The 27,707-nt window shown below is 28.6% G+C and overlaps 2 protein-coding genes and 1 long non-coding RNA gene across 4 annotated transcripts in view; 1 reads left to right on the plus strand and 2 right to left on the minus strand.

Moving 5' to 3' along the window:
• LOC100160161 overlaps positions 1-6,675 on the minus strand; it is an 11,720-nt gene extending 5,045 nt beyond the window's left edge. The window contains exon 1 of the mRNA XM_003247057.3: positions 6,521-6,675. The gene's annotated coding sequence lies outside the window, so the exon portion shown is untranslated. The remainder of the gene's footprint in view (positions 1-6,520) is intronic.
• A 4,092-nt stretch (positions 6,676-10,767) lies between these two features.
• Positions 10,768-13,937, minus strand: LOC107884757. Its single transcript, XR_001680105.2, has 3 exons — positions 11,758-13,937; positions 11,243-11,694; positions 10,768-11,177 (listed from the first exon to the last, which is right to left on the minus strand). It is a non-coding gene; the product is annotated as an uncharacterized LOC107884757 (long non-coding RNA).
• A 3,026-nt stretch (positions 13,938-16,963) lies between these two features.
• LOC100568777 lies at positions 16,964-23,250 on the plus strand. 2 transcript variants are annotated; one of them, XM_008188641.3, is made up of 3 exons: positions 16,964-17,077; positions 21,936-22,016; positions 22,105-23,250. In XM_008188641.3, the coding sequence occupies exon 3, from the start codon at positions 22,121-22,123 to the stop codon at positions 23,165-23,167; it is 1,047 nt and encodes a 348-aa protein (XP_008186863.1). In that variant the 5' UTR covers positions 16,964-17,077; positions 21,936-22,016; positions 22,105-22,120; the 3' UTR covers positions 23,168-23,250. The 2 variants fall into 2 exon arrangements, with proteins under 2 accessions (XP_008186863.1, XP_016663031.1); XM_016807542.2 differs by lacking the exon at positions 16,964-17,077 and having other exon boundaries at positions 21,193-22,016.
• The last annotated feature ends 4,457 nt before the right edge of the window (positions 23,251-27,707 follow it).

Consider the following 27,707-nt stretch of genomic DNA (forward strand, 5'->3'; position numbering starts at 1 on the left):
ATATTATGTCTTATACCTAGACTAACATACCGTCTCCGCTCAGAATCGTTTTTCTTATACAATGATATTAAATCATTGAATTCAAATTTAATACCATCCATTATACAGTGACCCACTTGTAACCTACTGTACAGCAGAGCGAAATCCACTTACCCACCTTTTTAATTATTAGTCCACAACTTTATTATACTAAATATTATAATAATCAAATTCATTATTGAAATTAGAATATAATTAATTGGTTACACAGCTCACAGCTCCACAGAAAGCAATAAAAAAAACAAGGTTATGAAAAATAATTTTCGACCGCATGACGTGACACAGTCTACAGTCTAAACATTTTTTTTATGACAAAGATCTTGCCAAATGCGTGGATGACTTATCTGTAACCTTAGTCATACAATACTAACACAAAAAAATTCTTAGCAAATTAAGTATATTTTCGTACATAGCTCATAGAATGAAATGTAGATTACGTGATAAACACATGATAAAATAATAATTTCAATTCATCAAACAATAGTTTATTTTATTTTGTGCTAAAATGCCATGGTTATATATGTTTTTATGTTTTTTCCAAAAAGAAGGTACCACTGCAAAGTACTAATATCTACAGTTTGTCAAAATAGAGTAAAATATTCTAACTGACTGAAGAATTCCTGAATTTAAATTGAACAAAAAAATAAAATCAATTTTGTCAATAATTAGTTTTGCGTGAAAATTCTCATTTTTTTTTTTTGTTATTCACGACATTTTCAAAAATCACTTGGAAGTTTTTACTGCTGAATGCACAGTAAAATGAATCTACTTTACTATCAGAAAAGATGCTGATATCGAAGCTAGGTTTGTATAAGAGTTCGATTTGCAGCATTTTATTTCCAATGCCTAATATTTAGCTCTAAAACCTGTGATATTTTACTTTATGAAGTAGGTAGTACTTCTCTATTATAGAATTTATAACAGGTTTTTTTTACTTTCAAACCGCTCAATAATCCATATAATTAGAAATATAAAAATTAATTTTCATATATTATTTCCATTATATTCCCCCTGAAACATATAATAATAATGTATGGAAATTATATGGATAGTAAATAATTTAAGAAATATACTTATGTCAAATATTTCCCTACACGAATATTTTGTAATAACTTTTTAAGTACTAAATTAATTTATTTCCTAAAAATATTGATATTTTAAATAATTGAAGAAATAATGTACTTGATTTAATTAAATAAATTTCTAATTAAATAAATCTATAAAAAAAAAATGTTATACTGTACATGTAGCACAAGCGTCTATAAATTATTTTTTAAAAAAATGTTGATTAAGCTATTAGTCAGGTCTTTCTGTTACATACTGTGTATTATAAATGATATCCCTTGGACTCCTGCTTTTCCTCAGTAAATCGATTTATTTAATAGCGGTTTGGCTACAGTAATAATTTATTACTAAAATTCTAATTGACACGCATAGCATAGTTATATTAATAGACGTGGTTATGGGTTATATTAGAATAATTCGCTAATAAGCAAAGTTTACTGAAACGGAATCTTACGTTTTTATGAGCGTTTGAATTAAAGTAATGAAGCTTTATTATTATAATATTAATTTAACTTACCGGCTACCGTATTAATAATAAGTAATAACAATAGAAATGTTGTAATATAAAGTATCCACATTGACAAACTCTCTCCACCCAGAATCGTTTTTCGTATACAATGATATTATATTATTCTTGAATTCAAATTTAATACCATCCATTATACAGTGATCCATTAGTAACCAACTGTATAGCAGGGGATATCCACTTGCCCACCTTTTATCAATTCAAAGTTATTAAGATTAAAATTTTGTAGGGTTCTCATAAATTGTTCATAATGAAACCAATTAATGTAAATAATATTTACACTATACAATAATTACTTTTCATAGAATTTAAAATTTTTATTGATATTTATAGAAAAAAAAACTAAAAAAATTGAAAACTTACAATGTCCGTAAACAGCTCAAAAAGAGTCAAATTATTTTCAAAATTTTATCGTATATAGAAAATGCTAATATAAACATTCAATTAAATTTTCAAGTTTCTACAGTCATTCATTTTTTAATTACAACAAAATAAGATAATCGTTACGTAAGAAATTGAGTGAATATCAAATGTTGTAAAACTATGAATTTAAAACGCTAAAAAATTTAATTTGAGTTTCTTATAGACATTTTTTTTTTGATAAAGGTAGACAATATTATATGGAATCTTGTAATACATTTTAAAATCTTAGATTTAAAAAGAAAAATTTTTACGAATTCTTAACTCGAAATAATTTGCTAATTTTCGTGATTTTTACATATTTTCTCAATTTTTGAACTTTAAATGCTAATAAAAAAAAAACTGTCACTATGGATTTTTAATCTTTTTCATCTGCCTTTGAAATAATATAATATGAACCTTCTATTAAATTTTCAAGCTTTTTAACCAACAAATTTTCAAGTATTTTTACTCAACAAATAAAGTTTTACTGACATTCATAGAAAAAAAAAATTATAAAATTGGAAACTGAAAATGTCCCTAAACAGTTCAAAACAAATCAAAATATTTTGAAAATTTTATCATGTATAGAAAATGGAAATATAAACAACCAGTGAAAATTTCATGTATCTAAAGTCATTAGTTTTAAAGTTACACTAAAAACCAAAATCGATTTTCTCGAAAACAGCTTTTGCGTATAAATTGCCGTTTTTCCTTAATTTTTCTTTTGTTTTTCACGGCGCTTTTGAAAACTATTGGAAATTTCAAATTTTGACCTTCTGAATGCACAAACTAGATTCACTTTCCCATCAAAGAAGATACTGTTGAAGAAAATCGAAGCATTTTTACTGCCCCAAACCGTGATGACAGACACAAAAATAAAAATAAAAAATAAAAAACACACATCATTGTAAAATCAAATCATTCATCGTTCCACTCAGAATCTAAAATGTGCATGTCAAAATAATATGTCTATACACACAAATGTCTGGATATAGAAATAAAAATGGTCAGATTTAAATATGGTGAAGTACAAAAATGTCCATACATAAACGTAAAACGCAAAACAGTGGTTTGTACTATAAAAATAGTAGGATTGACTATACATTATGATTGCTATATGGATTATAACGTTAATCAGATTTACTAAAATATCATAGTCAAGTAAGTATAGTTATTCGAATTAAAATATTACTATATTTTTTAGTTAATTCAAACATTAAAAACTCCGTTAACTATAAAATATAGTAAACATTGTCATAACTAATAACTATATTTATATAGACATAATAAGTAAAACATTTTAGTTATTTTATCTAAAATGTCCATATAAAAAATGGCCTGTCAAAAAAAAAATATTATTTTGTATATTAAAAGAGTCTTACGGTATGTGCAAGAATGCATGTATGAACGTTTCTGATTACAAAGTATAAGTATTTTTACGTTTACTTTGTAGTCTCTCGATATGGAGTTACATTACATTATTAATCAAATTATTATTTAATAACACTTTTTCTAACTATAATATACTATAAACTTACGTATACAGTTTGATGACAATATTCTATACTGAATTATGATAAGAAATATGACTATTATATACTTATAAATAGTACAGCCATTGTATTAAATCAATCAAAATTAGTGGTTTTATATTTAATAATTTTGTAATGAAATTTAAAATATAGACTCCTCGAAAACTTTTTTATCATCGGTTGTGTAACCGATCATGTTGTTTTTCTGATTTTTGTAAACTTCAATTCGTCAAAATCTCAAACATTTGAAAATTATTTTTTGAATTCAAAGTTGATAAAATTTTAATTGTAAAGATAGGAAATTGTATAATAAGTATTCTCGTAAATCGTTCATACTGAAAGCAATAGATGTATTTATGAACGACTTTATTTTAAATGTTTAAATTAATCATCCGATTTTACACATATTATGTTAGGTATAGGTACATTACACATTTACTAGCATATATGAATAGAGTTTTCACTCTATTAACACATATTTAAATATAAAAATGTATTTAGTCAGCAATTTTTTATAAATTAATTATCTAAAGTTAATGCTCGTTCTAATATATTATTATTCGCTGACTATGCAAACATTTTCAAGGAAATAAAAATTTAAAAGATACATAAGATTTGTAAATTAATTTAAATAATGTCTAGGCTTGGATTATTAAAATTAATTTGTCCTTAAACCTTTATAGATCATTATGTATTACATTAGATTTCACAAAATAGTAAAATATAATTCAAATTAGCTATCAGTAAATAGAGTTATTCGTAAAATCTGTGTTCTATCTGAAAAACGTTACAAACATTACCTAAGTAATTAATTATCTATGAAATGTCTCAAAGCCTAGGTAAAAGTAGATAAGTTATCGATTTATTAAATATATCCCTCAACGAATTTTCATAACAATTATACAAGGCTGGGCATTAACAAGTTAAAAGTTAAAATTAATTTAAAACGCTAAGTTAATTTTAATTAAGTTAATTAACTCGTTACTTTTTTTTCCAAATTAACTTTTAACTTAATAAACATTATAAATATAATACATTTACCTAAATATGCACATAAATATACATTTACGCAAGTTTGAGCATTAACGAGTTAAAAGTTAAAACGTTAAGTTTATTAACTCGTTACTTTTTTTTCAAGATTAACGTGTTAACTTTAAGTTAATTTTATTTCAAAAGTATTTAAATTAAGTTAATTATTCTCCGAACAATAATGAAAATTGTTGAATGGGTTTTTACTTTGATGTATCATTTTAAATTTCCCCAGTAATTTTCTTGAGCATAAAGAAAAACTATTTAATAAACCATATTATATGTCTGGAATTTTTTGTTTTTATAAATTAGCAAATTTTAACTTTAAACTAAGTTAAGTTACTTTTTTTCAAAGTTAACTTTTAACTTAACGAGTTAACGAAAAAAAAATAGAAATAGCTTTTAACTTAACTTAACTTTATTATTTTAAAATAGCTAGTTAACGAGTTAAAAAAAAATCATTAACTTGCCCAGCCTTGCAATTATAACTGTTTACAACTATTTTTATAGTACCTATTGTTCATCACAATTTTATTTAATCATATAGTTTAATATTAGGTATTATCTTACACTTTACTCATTGTTTGTCATTATCTAATACCATATAAGTTAGGTTAAGTTAACATAATGTGTTAAATATACTGACGTCTATTCCGGTCCATATTCCGCTTCCGCTTCCGACGCACACAATTTTATTAAACAATAAATAACCACAATAATTAAAAAATACTGATTGACCAACATTACCACAGTGCCCACATTATCATAGGCTGCGTACACAAATATAATTTAAAAATTAGTTTTATTTTTTTATGTACCTAAAGTAGTTTAAACGTCTAAAGTAGTTCCCACTTATGACTCAGTCGGTGACTTAGAAAAAATAGTGAAAAAAAAACAAATATTGTGATGTAGAATTTAAGAATCATGTAAGTGGATGTCGCTCTGCTGTACGATAGGTTACAAGTGGGTCAATGTATAATGAATTGTATTATACTTAAATTCAATGATATAATATCATTGTATAAGAAAAACGATTCTGAGCGGAGAGGGATTGTCAGTCTAGATCTTTTATATTGTTATTATTTATTATACCATGTTACCTAGTTGAATTAATATTATAATATTATTATTATTTTTTTCGTTGCTCTGGTGGTAATAATTATATAATAGTAATAATAATAGTAAACAAAGCGTTAGAAATTAAAATCTCATTTTTAGCGGTTTTTCGTAATTTGTCGGTAGTTTTTCCTGTGGCATTAAATAACTATTGAGAAAATCGAATAATGACCTAAAGTACCATCTTGATCCAATTTTTCTAAAATATAAGGTAGTATATGTTGAAATCGAAGCACTCCATTTGGTAGAAATGTTGTATATAGGATAAAAAATTTTATAAAAATGAATATTTAATGTTGTAAAAATTTGAACGTGAAATGCTCATAAAAATTAAATTTGAATATCCAGACATTTTTTTTGATAAACGTAGACAATAAATTATGTGGAATCTAGTATAATATTTTCAATTCTTGTACAATTTGCACATTTTCGTGATTTTTACGTATTTTGTGAAAATTCGAACTAATTAAAGTTTCTTATAAATTGAATTTGTGATTATATATATTTTTAATACGTTTCAACTGCCATTAAAATAATATAGTAAGAACTTTGTATAAAATTGTTAAACTTTTTGACCAAAAGACGCGAAGATGTTTAAATTATATTTCTAACGAAATTCTAATTAGTAAAAATAATTTACGATTAAATGAGCGTAGGTAGTTGTGGACAGTTTTCTATTTTTTTCCCTATAAGTGGAAATAAAATATATTTTCAAAAATTATTTGAATTTTCGTAATATCAACTGTAGATAATTTAATTTATAACCCGTCGATGACGACATTGTAATAATTAATAAACTTTTAAGACTTACCAAGACTAATATATTATGTCGGTCAAATGTTCGATGTTATTTGCAAAGAGTAAATACTGCGTAGTATTCGTAGCTACCACTGACGCTGCCACGAGCACAACTGCTAACTCCATTTGTGTTTGGACTACTGACGAGACGAGTATTACACCGAAGAATGTAGCCATCGGATCGCGAAACGCCGCCCGCCGCCGCCCGCCATAATTTCAACTGCCGGTCGCCTAGACCAGTGGTTCTCAACCTTTTTGGTGTGGCGGACCATCTATATGGCTTAGTAGGTTTCCACTAATCGGAAATATAATTTTTTCCAATGTAACGCGGACTGGTGCCTACCTTTTTTTATCGTGGAACGGCGGTTGAGAACCACAGGCTTAGACTGTTTCACCTACCAACAAGTGCGCGCATGGTTTATTACCATTGATCTAAATGAATGCTACACATGTAATTCTCATATGATAATATTATGTAAAATATCACTCCGGGAGCCGTACGCTTTCCTATTTCATTTTTAACAATAACAATAATACGATGATGACAATTCTCATAAAAAACGTAATATTTCATCATGTTTTCTCATGACTCGGAATACATAATATTATGGCGACTTCCTATCAGGATTCATTCATACCATAATATATTATGATTTATATTATTTTGATTAATACACGCGTTCTGTGTAATTAGTTCAGTGGTTTATGCACTGTGATAAATAGTAACACTTTACTATATTTGTCGTCGGAATAATACATTTTAATATTATAATAATAATATCCCATACATAGTGTAACAGGAATATATGACACATTACGTACCTAACTTGTTCTAATCAATATATTTAATTTTTTTTAATTTTTTTAATTTAATTTATTGTCTCGTGTGCTATACCTACGTGTAATTTCTAAAACATTTTTTATTTTTTGAAACTGATATATTTTGATTTTTTTGTCACTCACACATGATTATGTGAAATTTAGTACCTACTACAAATAAATGAAACATTTTTGTAGTTTACATTTGCATTTTCTTGTAGTACACTTCTTGGTTTTGCAAGGCAACAAATAAATACTTGTCCACCAGTTTATACATTTTAAGTTTTTAATACTCGATACTAATTTAAAAAATTTACATTATTCTTAATATCATTGTATTTTTATTATAATTTATGCGTATTTATGTATGGATAATTATATATGAACAATAATACAGTGTACTCTCGGTAACTCGAACATTAATAACTCGAAATTCTCGACATCTCGAACAAATAAAATTCCCCTTCAAATAACAATAATACATTGAGACATCGATAACTCAACATATTTAGTAAGTCAAATTTTTTTTTCCCTTTCAACTTCGAGTTAGGTACCGAGAGTCGACTGTATAATTTGTTTCCTTGATATTATGTGCATTTTATTAGTTACCTATTCAAGGCTGGGCATTAACGAGTTAATAAGTTAAAAGTTAAGTAAAACATGCAGTTATTTTTAACTTATTAAATTAACTTACTAGTTCGCTGTTTTAATTAAATTATGAGAGTGCTTAGACGGTTTCCCCTACCAACTAATGCGTGCATATACCATTTTTACGTACGCTTTCTTATTTCATTTTTAACAATAACAATAGTACGATGATAACAATTTTTATAAATAACGTAATATTTCATCATGTTTTCCCATGAATTAGAATGCATAATATTGTGCTGTATAATGTTAAACCAGCAACCTATCGATTTTTCAAATTTTTTTTTCCAAAATGTGTACTTTAGAGTTTTTTATAAGAATGTAAAAAAAAAAGTGTAACAGGCGATTTTTACCCCCTGTAATTTTAATCCCCCCCCATTGGGTAAATTTTCTAGGGGGTAAAAATCGACGGTGACACCGGTTCATCGTAATTGCCCATCCTATACGTGTAAAAGTTCATCGCTTCAAACAACGATTTACCAACCTAAACATTTTTTTTTTTGAAATTTTGTTTACATATAAATGTGTGGTTTAATGTCCTTAAGACGATACAAGTATCATCATTCCAATATAAAGTTTATTTTTTTAAATATAAAAAATCCTAAAAGAGAAAATATAATATTTGAATTTTTATTTAATATTTAAATGGCCATGATGCAGTTTTACAAAAATATCACATTAAAGATTTATTATGAATATTTAAAAAACTAAACGTTATATAGAATTTCTGATAATTTTATCGTCTTGAACACATAAAATCACACATTTATACGTAAACTAAATTTCAAAAATAAAATGTTTAACAAATTGTCGTGTGAAGCGAGGAAATTTTACACGTATAAGATATGCGCGATTACGATGAGCCGGGCCCAATGACGTCAAGCGGCTATTCTACCAATTTTCTTAATATCTCTTGAAATAATCATTTTTTTTTTTTTTGTATGGGATTTTCACCGAATCATTATATCAAGTATAAACTATATTATATTAGCCATAGCTAAAGTAATTTAACATTTAAAAAAAATTTAAGACAATTATTTTTTGTGTTTTGTGCTCCTTTGACAAAATATGTAATCGGTTTTCCGTTGTTTTTGTTTGCAAATCTATTATACTAAATAAATAAACTGCATTGTACGCATAACTATTATCGTTGTTGTAAAATTAAATGTTAACGATAATTGCGCATAACGTCCATCGTATATTTATATCAAAATTATTAACTCACTCAAATATATACATGTATATTTTTAATCGCACTTTTCACGCGCGTAAAATAGTTAGGTTAATATAATAGGTTAACACAATTAGAATATTGATTTTATTTCATTAATTTTTGCTACCTATCGTCATAATATTATAATTGTTTTTGAATATAATTCTGAATGATTTAATGTAATGGACTATAATAATAGTCAATAGCCAACCGTGGTATAAAATAATAATTTTATGCATAATAATATGCATCATAAGTTGCAGTTTGTAATAGATTGTTTTTCAATATAGTAAATGTTGATAGATAAATTATGCTCGTTGAAAAAACTTGAAAATTGAATAAAAGATTTTCGGGCCTAAAGGATAATTTCAAGTATTCAAAACGTGGCAGAAAAACTAAATAATTATACTTTATTAAGACACTTGTGAGTTTTAAAATTGAATTCTAGCTGAGAACAGATAAAAATAAAAATAATTAACAAATTGAATAACTACTCGTAAGAATAATACTATTTTAATACATACATATTAATTCAAACTATAATTTGTTAACTATTATAAGTTTAAGCCAAAAATCAGATACTTAGAACTATTTCTTAGTATTATAAAATTTGTATGTGATTTTGAAAGATATAAACACACAAAAAAGTATTTTATTATTAATAATAAATGTCGTTAGTTTTTTATTGTCAATATTTTTATTAATTACGAAGACTGATAAATATATATTTAAAAAGTAATTATTTGCAATTTTTATTATAAGTTTAAACCATAAAGTATGTACCTTTTTACTATTATTTTTGTTACAATTTTGTTGTGTCGCTTTTAAGAGATAAAATAAAATATAACCATGTGTTTAATATTAATTATTCATTACCTATAATATTTATATTTTCCTGTATATTAATTAGATATTACAGAATACATTTAGCCTGGTTCAAATTTGGTCTTATATTTCTCTAATTTATTAGTCATTGATGCAAATTAGGGTGTTTTTTCCCCTTAGGTATTATAAAATACAATTTAAAAACTATCTGCAGTTAACATGGCTGATAATAATATAATATTATAGATATGTATGATTACATTATATTTGTTAATATCTTTTTTAAAGGTTCGTTATTGTTTTTACAGTAAGTACCTAAGTTCATATTTTGAACAGTATAAATAATATAGACATCAAATGTCTCTCGTGTAAAGAAAATAGTACATTAAACATAAATATATTTTGAATTTGAAAACCCTATGGTGGGTACCTACACAAATAAACAAAATAAATTATTATATCCATTGCGTTTTCGAAGAAATAATTTCAAAACAATTTTTTCATTGACAAGACGTGTTTATTATAAATTGTGCAGGAGTTAAACAATGCTTTACAGTTTATACACATAACATATTATACATTTTATAATTTTACAATAAACATGGGTACAATAAATATTTTACAACAATATGTATATAGAAATTTACAAAATGAAAGCAGGTACATAGGTAGACATTATTTAAATATGATATTATTATAGGTTATACATGACGTGGGCCTACACATTACATAATATTTTACATATGAAAAAAATTTACAATAAACATGGGCACAATAAATATTTTACAACAATATATTATAGTTATTCACAAGATTAAATTTACAAAACAGGTAGACGTTTCAAATGATATGATTATTGTAACGTGAGCATCCGTTGATCACGGTGAAGATAATATGATGCACAGTAAATAATATAATGTAATAGATGGCTAACAGCCGACTCACGAAACCATCGGATGCTGAAAATGTTGGTCCATGCTCCGGGATGATGTCGTTGGTGTAATGGTATGATATGAATGCGTACGATAGACGAGAAAAACAATAATTTTGGCACAAATTAAATGATGAATGGCACGTCACCGTTGGTCGGACACGACTGACTGGTAGCGAGCAGTCGGGCGGTAAGTTCGCCGGTAACCGTGACTTTTGTTTTTAACCTGGTAACCTGGACATGATATAAGGTTATGCAATAACGATTAAATTTGTGTCCAACAATTATAGTTTACATACGCGTGGTTGTGCAGCGTTATGCACTTCCGGTGGAAACTCCCAGAACACCAGGGCCGGATCGGCGCGGCGGTGGGGGCGGGTACGTGAACATCGACGCTGCCACGCAACACGGAAGTGGCGGCGGTCCGTCCACGTCGAACCACGCCGGGCCCACGAAATATTCTAGCTCAGGAGGCGGCGGCGGTGGAAACCCGAATCGAGGGCCGGCCGCAGTCTCGGTACCGACAATCGGCCGTGACCACGTCGCGCTCGAGGCCGGGCCCACGTTCTGTGCCGAGAGCGGTGGCGGCGTCGGTGGATATCCTAATCGAGCGGCGGCCTGCTCGCTCTCCGTGCCGTTATTCGGCCGTGACCAGGAGGATATACCCGGCTACGACGGCGGGGTGACACGATCCCCGAATGTCCACTTGTGCGAACTTGTCCCTCCGAGATGGTCTGGCTGAAGTCGGGAGCTGAACACAAGAAAAATAACATACATTTTTATGATATTATTATTACGAAGTCGGTCGACCAACCGGCGCGTCCTCCGCTCTGTTACGAAAGTCACCGTTTTGCCGCAGTTCCAAGTAAAGTTTCCCCATCGCCTCGACCAGCTTGCATACTTCGAGAAAAGTCAAGTACAAGACAGGAAATATGAGAGACATGGTTGCGAAAATTGTACAAAAACGGCAGATTAACAAATGATGCCGTTTTTTGAAAAATTGTTTTAAGGCTTAACTATATTCGTTGTCAAGTTTACTGATTCGAGCCAGAAAACAAAAACGATTTCAAACATAACATGATTATTTAATATCGAAAAATTAAAAATAGGTGGCAAGTTCACTGCATTTTAAATCACGCGTACAGTATTGTTATGCATGTAGCTGGTGATTCACCAAGCATGTCCACCCCATTTTTTCTTTGACAATGCACATAATCAGAACAGTATTTTTTGAATCATTAAATATATACTTACTTAAAGACCATGTTTTTCGATTCTTAGATTGTTTTGCACCACTCGAGTAGTGATCTGTACAATGTACACACATACAAATATCTGTTTTTCAAATGGAAATCCACCTTTTTACAGTATATGTGGATATATAAACTGTAGTGGATATATTTTTGAAAATACTGTTGTACCCAATTCAAAATTTGGACAGAAAACAAAAACGATTTTAAACATATTATTTAATATCGAAAAATTAAAAATGCATCTATTTTTATTAGCTGTTTCTTGTTTGTAGGGGGGAGGAAATGTTAGAACGGTTGGTTGAAGCACGTTTGTAGTACGTGTGGCAAGGATTTGTAGTTAAAAATCTCGGGTGGTTACGCATCTGGGAGCCAGCAACACCGGCCGATACGTACACTCAGAGAATTTTCGCTGTTGTGTGTGAACGGACCGCGCCACACCAGGCACTATTTAAAAACTATATTGATAGGTAGGTACGTATGGAACTCTTAAATTTTCTAAAATATTTTAAAACTTAAATTTTTATGTTTAGGAAATCAATACTCTTCGTATTACGCTTCGTTGGCTGGGCGCTTAGACTGTTTTCCCTATCACCGATAACACTATTATATATTTATCATCCGTACAATGTATATTATATAGTACCTATGTCTAATCTACACGGTGTTCAAAAAGTTCGGAAACGATAATTGGACTAGTTAGGACTGATACGCGATAATAATATGGTATTATAATTACGTAATTTGGTTGTTAAATATTTTACCGAATAAATGTTTCAGCAGTGTTATCTCATACATTATGCTATATTTAAGTATTTAAAAATTTGCAAACAGTCATTAAAGAGTATATATGTAACACTTCTTCGTCAGCCGGACGCTTAACAAATTTTCCCTACCACCAAAGCCGGGCAAGCTAACCAATTTTTTAACTAGTTAAAGTGAAGTTATCCTAAAATTAAAATAACTTAGTTAAGTTAAAGTTAGTTTTAGAAAGTAACTGATTTGAGTAACTAAAGTAAGTTACTAATTTTCATGAAAATAATAACTAAAATAAGTTAAAAGTTAAGTTACTTTTTATTTTAAATACCTTGAACTTACTCATAAACGTTTTTTTTATCAAATTCTTCGGCGCAAATAATATAAGAAACCTGTTAATATACTTTTACCTACTATAAGAATACAGCAATATTTCATTAAATTATCTTATTTACTTTAGAGTAAGAAAATAAAAGTAAATTGTAATTACGATGATTTAGCTAATAATATGTTTTACTCACATAATAACGTGATTTCCATGAAATTAACTTTCAGTACAAATTCTTCAGACTTTTTTTTCACTGACAACCGTATGTGGGCTACATACTATCTCGGGCAACCACGTCCATAATATAATCCGATTTATGATGTATCATAACAATTTATTATATAACAGCCCATGTTATTGGGCTGGATACAAATTTGTTTTGTTACTGTTTTGCGTAACGCTTTGTTTATAGGCTTACCGCCATACATTATTATTAACTAAACAGTTAATCATTATACAGTATAACATTATTTCAAAAAAAAATTAGCACTATAATGATTAATGAGTCATTTTATCATTGTTATTTTAATTCCTACGGCTTTAAATTGATTTTGAAAATCGGTGGATAACACTTTTTATTCATTCAATTCATATTATTTTATTTTGAACTGGTAAAGGTATCTTCTTTCATTTTTAAATGTTTTTATTTTTATTTTATTGTTCAATTACATTTTAACCAATATTGTTTTGTACAATTTAAAATCCATGCGTCATGCATAATATACAGTACATATTTTGTTAATTTTCTATTTAACAAAAATATTTATTTGTAGTCCTTCAATTGAAATATTGGGCATACCCAGGAAAAACATCTCTAGTTACGCCATTCTGTTGTAGCTATTACTAACTTTGCGTTTCCTGTGTGGACTTCCGATGAGGTCGATGACTTAGTGCACGCATTTACGCCACAGTAATACTATATATATATACATAATACTTTATCAAAATTTGTCTAAATATGAGAATTACAAATTGATTAGTTTAAATTACAACAAAAATCATCAAAATCTCAAAAATTTGGAAATAATTATTTTTCAGTTAGAAATTAATAAACATTTTTCTTTTCATAGGTTACATTATAAAGTTGTATCAAATATCCCCCCACAAGTCTTTCTACCTTTAACAATAAGAGAGTTTACCTACCAGAAACGAGTGAAAATATACATATATAATACGCAAATATAGTCATAATAACTGTTATACCGCTGAATAATTCATATTATTAGAAATACAATAATTAAGTTTCATAGAATCATTACGTACTTTTGATACCCCTTAAACATAATTTCACTCGATACCTATACAGTATTACAAATGGTGAACAATTATAAAGTATAAAGCGAATCATTAATAATTTTTTTTTTCACTAATCATTCTATTATATTTTGTAAGACGATATAATATAATATTATTATACTTGCAGAGGGTACAAAAAGTCAAAATCTATATTTAACAGCCTTGGAGTATATCAATGGAATTGAATTTTCAACCAGAGAATGGTATTCAGTACGGTTCCCCTGATCCCAGCACTCTCGTAATCACAAACCACACCAACTATTACTATATCATCGCTATCTACGTCACCGGTTACGAGATACTCTGGTTTCCGGCATTGGTGGGTGTTCGTATATAAATTATATTTTTTTTAAATTTAGATTAAACTTTTAGTCATTTCTCCCTGTTACACACTGTATATTATATTATAATATATAATATATTAAATAGATTTATTTAAATGCTGTTTGCTTACAGTAATAATTACGAAAATTCTAATTGACACGTATACGATAGTTATATTATAGACATGATTATTAACTATATTTGTAAAATTCATTAAATAGCAAAGTTTACTGATACGAAATATTACATTTTTATTAGTGTTTGAATTTAAAAATTTTAAGATCTTTGATATTCAGTGGTAAATCAACGAAATCCCATCAATTATTATTAATATTTTTTTTCGAATTTTTGAGCTATTTATATCTATTTGTAATTTTAAAAATAGAAATTCAAAGTTTTATAATTGAAGGATTTTCATAAATTGTTCATACTGAGACCAATAAATGTAAATAATATTCATGAAGTACTTTTCTTAGAATTTTAAATTTAAAATTAGGACCACTGTAGAAATGTTAATGAAAAATAATGATTTTAGTTATTTTATAATGATTCAAGAATGTTAGTCTTGTTGACTTGAAAGTTTTAGTCAGAAAAATGTCCATGTAAAAATAATATGTCCATATACCCAAATAGCCGGATATAGAAATAAAAATGGTCAGACTTAAATTTATTAAGCCCTCCAACCATATAACATAAGTCACATGATGAACTTTTTAATTAAGACTAATCTTATCCATTTATAGTCTATAATCTGTAACTCGTTTATGTAAATACTGTACCTTAAGAAATTGTTAACCTTAAAACTCCTTGTATGCCGATGGTCATAAACGCCGAGACTTATTATTTAAATACAAAATAAAAAAAAACTTTATTATTATTATATTCTGTACAATAATGTTCATGTACCTTTTACTATGTGGTACACACACATACATAATATTCTTATACATATATTATATCTGATAATATTGTGTCACAATATTGTGATGATAATAGCAAGTCCTCAGAGTATAGAATATATTAAGGAACATGATAAAATGCCTATATTATTACAAAACGAAATAGTTTCAATACCAAGTGCATCACGCGTTCACCGAATCCACGTAAATTATGTATCTTTAAAATAATTATTATTAAATATAGATTGATAGGCATTTATCATTAATTGTAATGGCGTTTAAAAAAAAAAATGTTATGTCATATCAGACTTACACGGACTTAATTTAAATTGTTTGTATATTTAAATGCTGTAGATTTAATAAACTCATACCGACGTTGGATTTTATCTTCGTTTTTTAATCGACCTTCTTTTACTTTCCTAAATACTTTACTATGTCGTACATGTGTAAGACTTCGACAACACATGCAGGTAGGACGTCCTCTTAAAGTGCTAGTGAAATAATTCGGATGTATTCGTTGTTTATTTAAGACTTAAATAGTTACATGCTTATGAAAACTTTTTACTTTGGACCCCCCAAAGTACCAACTGGATTATCTTTCCTACCAGAAAAGATGGTGTTGAAGACAATTTTACTGTTCCAAAAAGTGATGAGACACACACAAAAAAAAAAAAAAAAACATCATTGTAATATCAATACATTGTACCGATCAAAATCTAAAAATGGGGAGGGCGGTACTCTTTTGAAAAACCAATGTTACAAATGCGTGCTACTCGATGTACTGTTTTCTCTACAAGGCCTTGTAAAGGTAAATCTATGAATCATAAATATGTTTTTGTTGATATATAAATAACCATGACAACGAAAACGTAACTAAAAATCAGTTAGAAATAAAATCTCGTATTCAGCCCAAAAACATATTTACGTTAAGAAAAAAAATAATTATAATAATTTTTTGTTAACGATAGTGTTAGCCGTTAGATAATATGGTAATATGGAAATTTGTTCATACAAAATAATATCAACCAAAAACAAAGTTAATACGATTTTAGTAGAATAAGAATAAAAATAATAAAGATTATAATATACTCAAAAGTATCTATAGTCCGCGCGCGCGTCGTCGCGGTGGTAGGAAAAACCGTCCTCTGCCCAGTCGTCGGCCAACGAAGTAGTGTTACCTACGTAGTCGAGAACTCCATTTTCGGTGCACACGTCGTGTCGTCGGAATCCAAAGCAGTCCGTGGTACTTGAACAGCACATTATTATATTATTATAGTTTTGGTAAGTCTTAAACGCTTATTACTTAATATTCGAGGTTCTACATTTAAGCACCTATATCTACTAACTCGTTGTTTCAAAAAGCATTATATTATTTTATGAAAATATTTATTTTTACAAACATAATTGAAATATATTAATTTATGTTATTGCTAAAAAACATTTTTGAAAAAAAAAATTGAAAATTATCCAATTAATTATTTATAGTCCACTCATCTAAACTTAAATCATTTTAGCTTATTTACTTCTAGTACGAAATTTAATTTTCAAGTCATTTATGTCACATTCTGCTTAGGAAAAGGGTCACCATGGGGGTCAGAATGAGGGTGTCAAAATACCCTCTTTCGTTTATTTTTGTGATTTAAAATAACTTTATGATAAAGCAATTCAATTCAATTTACTGCCGTCCAGTGTATTCGTAACCAAATATGAAACCTGGTAAATCACCTAAACGCGTCCGAATTTAATTTTGTTTTTTTATGTTACCGATTCTGTTATGGCCTTTGCAGTTTATATGGAAAATTTCATTTTCATTTTTCACGAGTCACCGATGCTGCATCGTCAGTCCATCAAATATAATATAATAATATACACAAGGCTGGACATTAACGATTTAAAAAGTCAAAGTTATGTTACTCAGATAGTTAAATGTTTGCCCTAATACTAAGTAACTATTATGAGTTGATAAATTGTATACCCGATAGATTTAAAACAAATGTGGTTTTGTAAAATTATTCTTACGAAAAGAAGTTAATAATCGGGTACATCAAATATAATTTATATATTATTATAATTTATAATTTTAAATATAAATAGGCACCTATTAAATTGCACCGTTGAAGTTTTCCACGTAATTTGTGGGTTCGAATAGTGTTTGAAATTACACATATAAATAATATGTATTTCTACAAAATATAACGCTTCACTAGTAAATAAAATATATGTACCTATATAATTCATAGTTTTACAGTTAGAGGGATAATTATTGTTGAGAAAAGAAAAATATAATTGATTAATTACTAAAATTGTAGCTGAGCTTTGTACGTGAGCATTACCTAACATAACCTATTACTATTATATATTAACACTTAACAATGTTGAGCAAATAATGATGGCAAAAGTTTTTAAAATTTTTTTTATAAATATACGAATGCAGAAAATATTATTTGTTAATAATTAACAAATATTGTCATGGAATTGTAATTATATAATGATGATATTCTACTGTGTACTAATATAGTAAAACCTAATCATCACTTAGAAAAATGTTTCAGACTATAGTTTTTTTTTTTTTAAATTGTAAGAGTGTAAGATTTAGATTATATTTCTATGTTATTTTAAAGCTTAAAAAAATATAAAATTCTAGATTGTATTTAAAAAAAAAAGTAACTGAATTTTTCTAAGTAACTTGTTTAGCACATTCAACGCCGAAGACGCATTTGTGCGTTAATTTATATTATATTTCAGTGTGGTAAGCGACCACCTCTCAAAGTATTGGTTCACTACTCAGATCATCAAAACTTTAAATGTTTATAACTCATATTTAAAAATATAATTTGTTTTGTGAAGACTTGAAACAATGTAAGAAAAATATTTTCAAAACCATTAATACTTTTTGAGTATTCTTACGCTAAATGAATCATCCGGAATATTTCATTAATATTTCATATTATATCATTACGTAAATGGAAGGATGGGCAAGTTAACGATTTTTTTAATTCGTCAAGTTAAGTTATTTTAAAATAATAAAGTTAAATTAGATTAAAAGTTACTCATATTTTTTTTCGTTAACTTGTTAAGTTAAAATTTAACTTTGAAAAAAAAGTAATTTAACTTAGTGTAAAGTTAAAATTTGCTAATTTGTAAAAATAAAAACACATAATATTATTATTGTTTATTAGATATAGGTAGTTTTTATTGACGCTCAAGAAAATTACTGAGGAAATTTAAAACGATACATCAAAGTAAAAACCCATTAAAAAAATTGTAATATTCTTCAGACGGACAAAAATTTACATAATTTAGATACTTTTAAAATAAAGTTAACTTGAAGTTAACACGTTAATCTTGAAAAAAGTAACGAGTTAATTAACTTAACATTTTAACTATTAACTCGTTAATGCCCAGACTTGCGTAAATTTATATTTTTGTGTATATTTAGGTAAATACATTATATTTAAAATGTTTATCATCTGGTTTAATGTCTTTGGCATAAGTATACGAGTACTATAAAAAGGGACATGACTCGTAAACGCGTCAACCGGTGTTGATTGCATTCGTATATTTTATAGAAATAGTACGAAATAAATCGAAATCCACTATGCTAACTGTACATGTGTGGCTAAGATAATAATATAACTTCGTAGTAATTAATATTGCACAAATTTAATATTATATTATATTGTATTGTGGTACTAAAATAAGCCACAGAATAGTAGATTATTATTTTATCGCAAAGAAAAGACACGTCTTATCAGCGTTGTCGTGTGTTACTATCTATGTCGAAATAGTTTCAAAACGGAGTTCTTTTTCCAAGTAACCGATCGTTTAGCCACGAACAACTAATCTGAACGTTTAGGTATACACGAACAAATTCTTAGCCATTTAAATATCTTTGCATATGTAGCCGATGACTAATATAATAATATTATGCTTGTAAGAGCCTACTGTGATATCACCAGTTTAGAGTGACACACGGTAATACTAAACACCTACTACGCACGTACTGTCTAACTAATGACACTCTCTAAAATAAATCAGAATGGCACTGTTAAGTTGTGAGGTAGATACGAAAAATGGCACGTGCTTGTCGATTCTACGTTTGCTCTTTCTATGTTGCAATGACTCAAATATTACAATATAATATGCACCGTGGCGCTATTTTGTTTAATAAAACCTCATTGACACAATATAGCTAAATGCAGGGCATAAAACCTATTGAAAACATTTCAGTTTCAGTATCGATTTTGTGAACCGGTTTTTAATTTTTTAGATTTTGGTTTCAATTTTTCAAAACCGCTAATAGGAAATTTTGGTTTTGGGTTCTATTTTGTATGCCGGTTTCAAATTTTTTTCGGTTCCAGTTTTAAATTATAATACCAGTTTCCAATTTTATCTGGTTTCGTTTTTGATGTTGTTTTCGGTTTCAGTTTTTAAACAGTATAATATACTAGTATATAGTATATACTAGTATATACTAGTATATTATACTGGTTTCTAAAATCAGTTTCAAGGTCTGGACTACTTACGTTTATTCTTAGTTTATTAATTTATTTAAATCACGGAATCTTGGTTCAAATCGCCAAGTCTGGGCATTAACGAGTTAATAAGTTAAAGTTAAGTTAAAAAGTTAAGTTACTTTTAACTAAGTCAATTAATGAGTTACTTTTTTTTTAAAAGTAACTTTTAACTTAACGATTTACATTTTTCTCATGTTATTCAGTAACTTACCAGTTAATTAACTTTATTGTCAGGTTAAGTTGATTTTTTTCTTAAGCCACAAATTTAAAATTAATAATAAAAAAAATCCGAAGTATTAAATATATTAATTAGTAAATATTAATTCTTAATAATATTTATTACTTATTATTATATTTTTATTTGATCATAGAATTACAACTGACCGTCGGTGCAAATAATTCATTATAATACACGTGTAGCGTAGTCAAGTGGTAGTTCATCGTATTTAATATTTACCTAAATATCCGGGACGCTGATTCATTTTTATTTTTCAATAAGCCACCCAATAAGTGCAGGTCATAATAGATTTTAATAGTGGAGTAATGGACATAATGTCATAAACAAAATAATATAGTCTGTCGAGTCTCGACTGTGTCACGTGTCGTCGATATTATAATACTGTATAACCGATTAATTATATTCTATTATTCGGAATTTGATTATTATAATATTTAGTATAGTTGTGGACCATTTACGCTAACAAATACATAAAAATAATCTAATTATTTTATTGGATTTCATCATTGATTAAATTATAATATCATACAAATATAAGTACCTACAATAACCAATTTTATTACAAACATTTATTTTATATTTTTAAAAAAAAGCAATTTATTTTTAACTAAGTTAAGTGATATTAATTTTAACTTTTACAAGTTAAAAAAATAAAGGTTACTTTAACTTTAAACTCAACTGACATTTTTCTACATTAACTTAACTTACCGAGTTAAAAAAAAAATAGTTAACTTCCCCATCCTTGCCGGAATCGCCTTTTGTGTATACTAAATTTTCAAAAATGTATAAGATATCAAACATTTTCTAAAAAATATCGTTTTTTTTTAAATTATATATTTTTTAAAAATACCTACATGTAAGTGCCCAATAATATAACATGTAAAATATTTTTTATAATCTAAATTATGTAGTGTGTACATTCCAGCTATTCTAGTTTAGTTTTATGAAAATTGTTTGATCCATATATCCTACTTGTGAAGACGTGAACGTATGGCACGCAGAAGGGAACTGGCGATGCGGAAAATAGTCAAGAGAACTAGTGGCCAGTTTTCAGACACCGTGGGAAGAGTGGGGGAGTCCAACATCTAGATCTATCGGTGCCCTAAACGACGTACAATTTCTGCACACAAAACTAATAATTAACAAAAAGTTAGAGTCATCTCATAACCATTATCTCGATGTGAATGCTGTATTTGATTTTCTTTAAGCTAGGTTCATAACTCATAAGTTCACAGTTACGTCGTCAGTGTTTTACACAATTCTGATTGGAATTTGAATGGTGGACACGATCGGTTGCGTAGCTGTAACCCAGACCTTCATTGAGATATTATGTTGTCTGCAAAACAGACTACATTCTGTACTAATTTGAATTATGTTTTTATAGGTTCTGACCCTGCGAACGACATCTGTTATATATAGATATTATATATCTCTTTTAAACTTCGTGGTACGGGGCATTTTACAGGTGTGTGTCGTCAATACTGATGTGTTCTATACCTAATTGACAATCATAGTTTTTATTTTTATTTCATGTTTTGTTTTATTATTTACAGTACATTTTGCCCTTTTATGGACACGAATTGCGTGGAAAAGACAGCAACAATGACTGCTGATGATGAGAGAAGACACGTCATACCCAGTCTGTTGAAGTCAGCTTACCACGCGTGTACCGAACTTCAGAGGAACAAGTACGATGAGCTGGAGGCTCCGGACGTCAACTTTAGGATTTGTTGCCAGTCGATTTTCCAAATCATAAAACTGAACACGGAGAGTGGTTGTTTCGACTCGCTCGGCGATAGACGGTACATGTACTATAAGGTGCTGCTAGTCGTCCGTAACAAGTTAATCAAAAACATATGCGAAAAGGCCGCGTTTCACGGACACATCGATTGTCTGAAGATTTCTCGCGAGATTGGCGTTCCGTGGTGCAATTCGTCTCAGCGGTTTCAATCTGAGTGCGAACCGACAGAGTTTCACAGAATCATGTATAGTAGGTCGCACGGTCACAAGCTTAGCGTTCCCTCTTACGATTCGTCCAGGTGGGCTCAATCGGCGTGCGACCAGGCTGCGGTATCCGGAAACTTGGACTGCCTGATTTACGCACATGAAAACGGTAGTCAGTGGAGCATATTTACATGCTGCATAGCTGCGGCTGAAGGAAATCTGGAGTGTTTGAGGTACGCACATGAAAATGGATGCCCGTGGAACGTTAATACGTGTATTGCTGCTGCGTCAGGAGGACATCTGAACTGTCTGAAGTATGTACATGAAAATGGATTTGCGTTGGACAAATTCACGTGTTCTAAAGCCGCTAGAAATGGATACCTGGACATTCTTAGGTATGCACACGAAAATGGCTGCCCGTGGGACACGCTCACGTGTTCTAATGCTGCGAGACACGGGAACCTGGACTGTCTCAGGTATGCACACGAAAATGGCTGCCCGTGGGACACGCTCACGTGTTCTGATGCTGCGAGACACGGGCACCTGGACTGTCTCAGGTATGCACGTGAAAATGGATGCCCATGGAACCGACTCACGTGTTTTAATGCTGCGAAAAATGGGCGACAGGACTGTCTTGAGTATGCACTCAAAAACGGATGCCCTAACTACTGACTCATTTGGTGAAAGCTAATTAAAAGTCGTTGAAGCCACTCCCGAGGTACCTAATCAGTGGAATCTACCGTCTCTCAAATATGCACTTAACAAAAAATTGCCAGGTTGGTGGATGGACAACGATGCTTATAATTTTAATATACAACAATTCTAACATTTCTACCTATATTATGTTGTACGATAGGGTTTCATGATATTATGTATCTTATTTTTAGTTCCAAAGAGATAGCTCAATCGTTTTCATTTATTTTATCTAATGACTTATTAGTTGACTTCATCAATATAACTTGGATAAGAAATTATATTAAATTACCTTAAAAGTTCTCTTTAGTCGTTTGCTAGTCATTTGTCATCACTAGGTTAGGTAGTTGGTATATAGATTGTAACAGAATGCCTTAACACATTGAGTGCCAGGCCAAAAATGACAAAACTGACTATTCTGACCGGGACATTTGTTTTATAATGTGTTTATCATATAAATGTCTATCATTATCAATACACACGGCACAAATAAACATATTAGTTGTGTATTAAAATTGATACACATGGCACTCAAAGTGTTAAGTACCTCACAAATAAAAATGAAAAATGTATACAAGTTAAATGTGTGAAAAATTATGAAAATTATATGGTTAATAAATAATTTAATAGTTACTTAAGTCTGAAAGTTCCTCAAAAAATTATTTTCTAAAAACTTTTAAAATTAATTTTCTCCATACAAATATTGATATATTAAGAAATCGTAAAAAATAAACTATTTCACTTATGCAATCTTTTTTACCATCAACATTTAAAAAAAATTATATTTGCAAATTTGATATTTTAAAATGTTCAAAATATACGTTATATGATTTAAAACTATTTATTTTATTTATTAAAATATAAAAAAAAATTGTACTTGTTATATAATCATCAGTCAGTGATATATAAATAAAATATATAATATATTTATTACAAATTACAACTAAAGTACTCCATTTTTAAAATTTTTCTGTTAGGTACACTTCTATATGAAATATTATAAATAATATAATATTCCAGTTTTATAGACTTCCTCCTCTCTTCTCTCCATGCAAAATTTAGTTTTAAGGTTCTTGTCAGGAGCACTTTGAGTAGTCCTCAGTTTTCTATTTCACTTTGCTCTGTCAATTATCACTTAAACAAGCCGTTTATCACCCGCCGTCTCACCACTGTTGATTAGTTTTAATTTCTTCTTTTTATATTATAAGAATAAACTTATTAGGTACTGGTGATATTGCTGTTATATAATATGTAATTATTATCCGTTTTCTTATTTATTGTATATCTAAATTATATATTATTATTGTTAATAATAAGTACACTAGATTCTCCCAGTTTATTCTTAAAAACAAATTAAATAAATGTAGCAAAAATTATAAAATGTATTGGCTTATACACTGTGTGTAGCATAACACAATATTGGATATTTTTTTTAGTTCTTGCACATTGTATAATTTTCAATATTTTTAAAATATGTATATTCGTAATATTTATTATGATAAATTGAATAATACTTATTAGTAAATTAATTTATACACATTGATTGAACATCAGTTAAAATTAAATTAAAAATATTACAGAATAAAAAAAGTATTCTTATGGTTCTTTTTATTATAAGAATATTCTCCTCTCAATTCACTAGGTGGAAATGCAGAACACATTCTTGAAGAGTGATATAGATTTGTATAACAACCTATGACATTACCTATATAAATTACAAATTTACAAGACATAATATCGTTATAGGTAGTTATAATATAACCGCAATATAATATTATGATAATAGACAAGTGGGCAAGTTAATGATATTTTTTAACTCAGTTAAGTTATGTATTATTTTTTCAATTAAATTAAAAGTTTAGTTAAGAGATATTTTTAATACATCAGTTTTATTAAGTTTGAATTAAGTTAACAAATACTGTTAACTCAACTTAACTTCAATTAATAAGTTAAGTTAATTATAAAAAAAAATGCATTTATGAGGTATGGTTTAATAAAATAAGTTATAATCACTTGAACAGTAGTAGGTATTACTATTCAAACAATCTATGATGATCATTATTGTACTAATAACAAATAATTACCTAAAATAAAATAATCATAAGTAATGAATAGGCATTATAATTTATGAATATAATTCGTGGCATCGATGTCTTCATACGGGTGACTAATATTACCCCTATATTAATATTTATAAGTAACTTATTAATACAATATATTAGTTTTATCTTTAAACATAAATACGAAGTTCTTTGTAAATACTTAATGTATCTTATTTTTTTTCTGATAATATTTTCTATATTTTGCCAAATTATAATAATTATTATAAACCGAAAATCCGTAATAAACAAAATATTTTTCTGATTTATAGGAATATTCAAAATTAACTTAATTGGGTAAATAAAGAAAAGTATGAGTTGATTTTAAGTTAATGTAGATGCAAATGAGTTAAGTTGAAGGTAAATTAATTAAAACACCGACCTAGTAAGTTAAGATAATAAGTTAAAATTAACTTAACTTCTAACTTATTAACTATGTCCAGCCTTGGTAATAGTACGTGATTCCAATAATTGAAAATATAATATTATAAAAATGGGCAAGGTTACTCGGTGAGGAGGAATCATCAAGAAGATGTCAGCGCACTATTCGTTTTCTCTCTCTGGCCCACGTGCAACATGGACAAAACGCATTCACGCAAAATCATTTTTTCTATGTGTTTAAGTAATCTTAGAGTAACAGGAAGTGGGCAGGTTCGCCGAGCAAGTCCTGTAAGTGCTAGTGTGTGGTGGGTGTGTAAGTGTGTACCTATATGTATTTGTGTGTGTATACGATAATTAATAATAAAATGGTAACACGTTTGAGGTAAATAATAAGTTGCTGTATAATACACGACGTCAATAATAATCAATTTTACAAATATATAAAAATTACAGCAACACCATAATATAATAATAATATACTATTTGAGCTGCTAAAGAATATAATAATAAAAACTCACGTAACTTGGCGGTACACTACTAAATTAGGTCCATATTGGTGGTTATTAAATACAATAATAAATACAATTCACAGCAATAAATAATATTATAATATTGTTATGTATATGAAATAACGGTCACGATTAGCGCGTACGCATACAATGTAGTACAACGACACCCGGCCGATATACTGTAATATAAATAATAATAAAGTTATGATCGGCGATTCGCGCCCACAAACAACGACTATGTCTTAAAAAAGGGCGATTCGCACCTGAAAAATAGCCTTTACTTATTCCGCTTTAGCTATACGGAACGTACTATTTGCTCGGGCGACCGTGCTAATTCATCCCGTTCCAGCGAGCCCGTGATAGCTGATAGCGCGTATGTGATCGTGCGTAATCTACATATATTATATAACTCACAGCTGACAATTATACAAAAATAAAAACAATAATAATAAATTTAATACAAATAAAAACAAATAATATGTTGTGTGCGTGTGTGTGTGTGTGTGTGTGTGTGTGTGCTGTCGGCCGATGTGTCGTCGACCCGCAAAGCCCCACGACCGACCATCTAAATCACGCGAGTATCGGCGGCGGCGCAAACAATTGGTATTCTGCATGAAAATTGGGTACTTGATTACCAGTGTTCGGAATAGATAACTAAAAAATTATCTAGATAAGATAAGATAATTTAAAAAAAAAAAGTGGGTAAGTGGATTTCACTCTGCTGTACAGTAGGTTACAAGTGGGTCACTGTATAATGGATGGTATTAAATTTGAATTCAATGATATAATATCCAGGGCTTGAAACCGTTTCAAAACCGATTTCAGAAACCGGTATAAACCGTTTTAAACCGAAACCGGAAAAAATTGGATACCGGTATTATAATTTAAAACCGAAACCGAAAAAAATTGGATACCGGAATTAAGCTAAAACCGACACCATAAAAAATTGGAAACCGGTATTAATTCAAACCGAAATCTAAAAAAATTGGAAACCGTTTTTTTTTTTTTTTTAATTGACGTGTTTTTAAATACTTGAATTCCATTAATACGCATAATTAATACTCATAATAAAATTGAGACCATGATTAAAATGTTGATAACCATTTCATTATTCGCCAAATTATTAGTTGCTTTAAGTAATATAATGATATAAATTATAGTAACTAGCAAATACTATATATGACAATAGGGGAGAAACAATGATAATTGTATAGATGATACAGGGCCCTGAAAATACTCGAATGCGCTATATTTGTATCTTTCAAGTTTCAATCCTAGACCGTTCGTTACTTGCCTAGGGGAATTATCCATGTGTCGAGATTTTTGGTACTAGTTGTCCCTTATTGTCTTATAAGTTATAACTCAATAATAATATAGTATTTGTTATTATCATTAATTATTATATCATAGTTATTTATTGGGCACCACATTACATTTGACATTTGACAACAACATTAGATTATTTGACGGACGACCGCGACGGCCCGTATATGTCTATTCATATTTTATTGAACAGTATAAAATTCTAAA

The sequence above is a fragment of the Acyrthosiphon pisum genome, chromosome A2 (assembly GCF_005508785.2).
Source record: "Acyrthosiphon pisum isolate AL4f chromosome A2, pea_aphid_22Mar2018_4r6ur, whole genome shotgun sequence".
Lineage (NCBI taxonomy): Eukaryota > Metazoa > Arthropoda > Insecta > Hemiptera > Aphididae > Acyrthosiphon > Acyrthosiphon pisum.

Bases quoted from the DNA above. Each gene is read 5' to 3' on its own strand.
- LOC100568777 (XM_008188641.3), top strand. From the start codon at position 22,121: ATGGACACGAATTGCGTGGAAAAGACAGCAACAATGACTGCTGATGAT.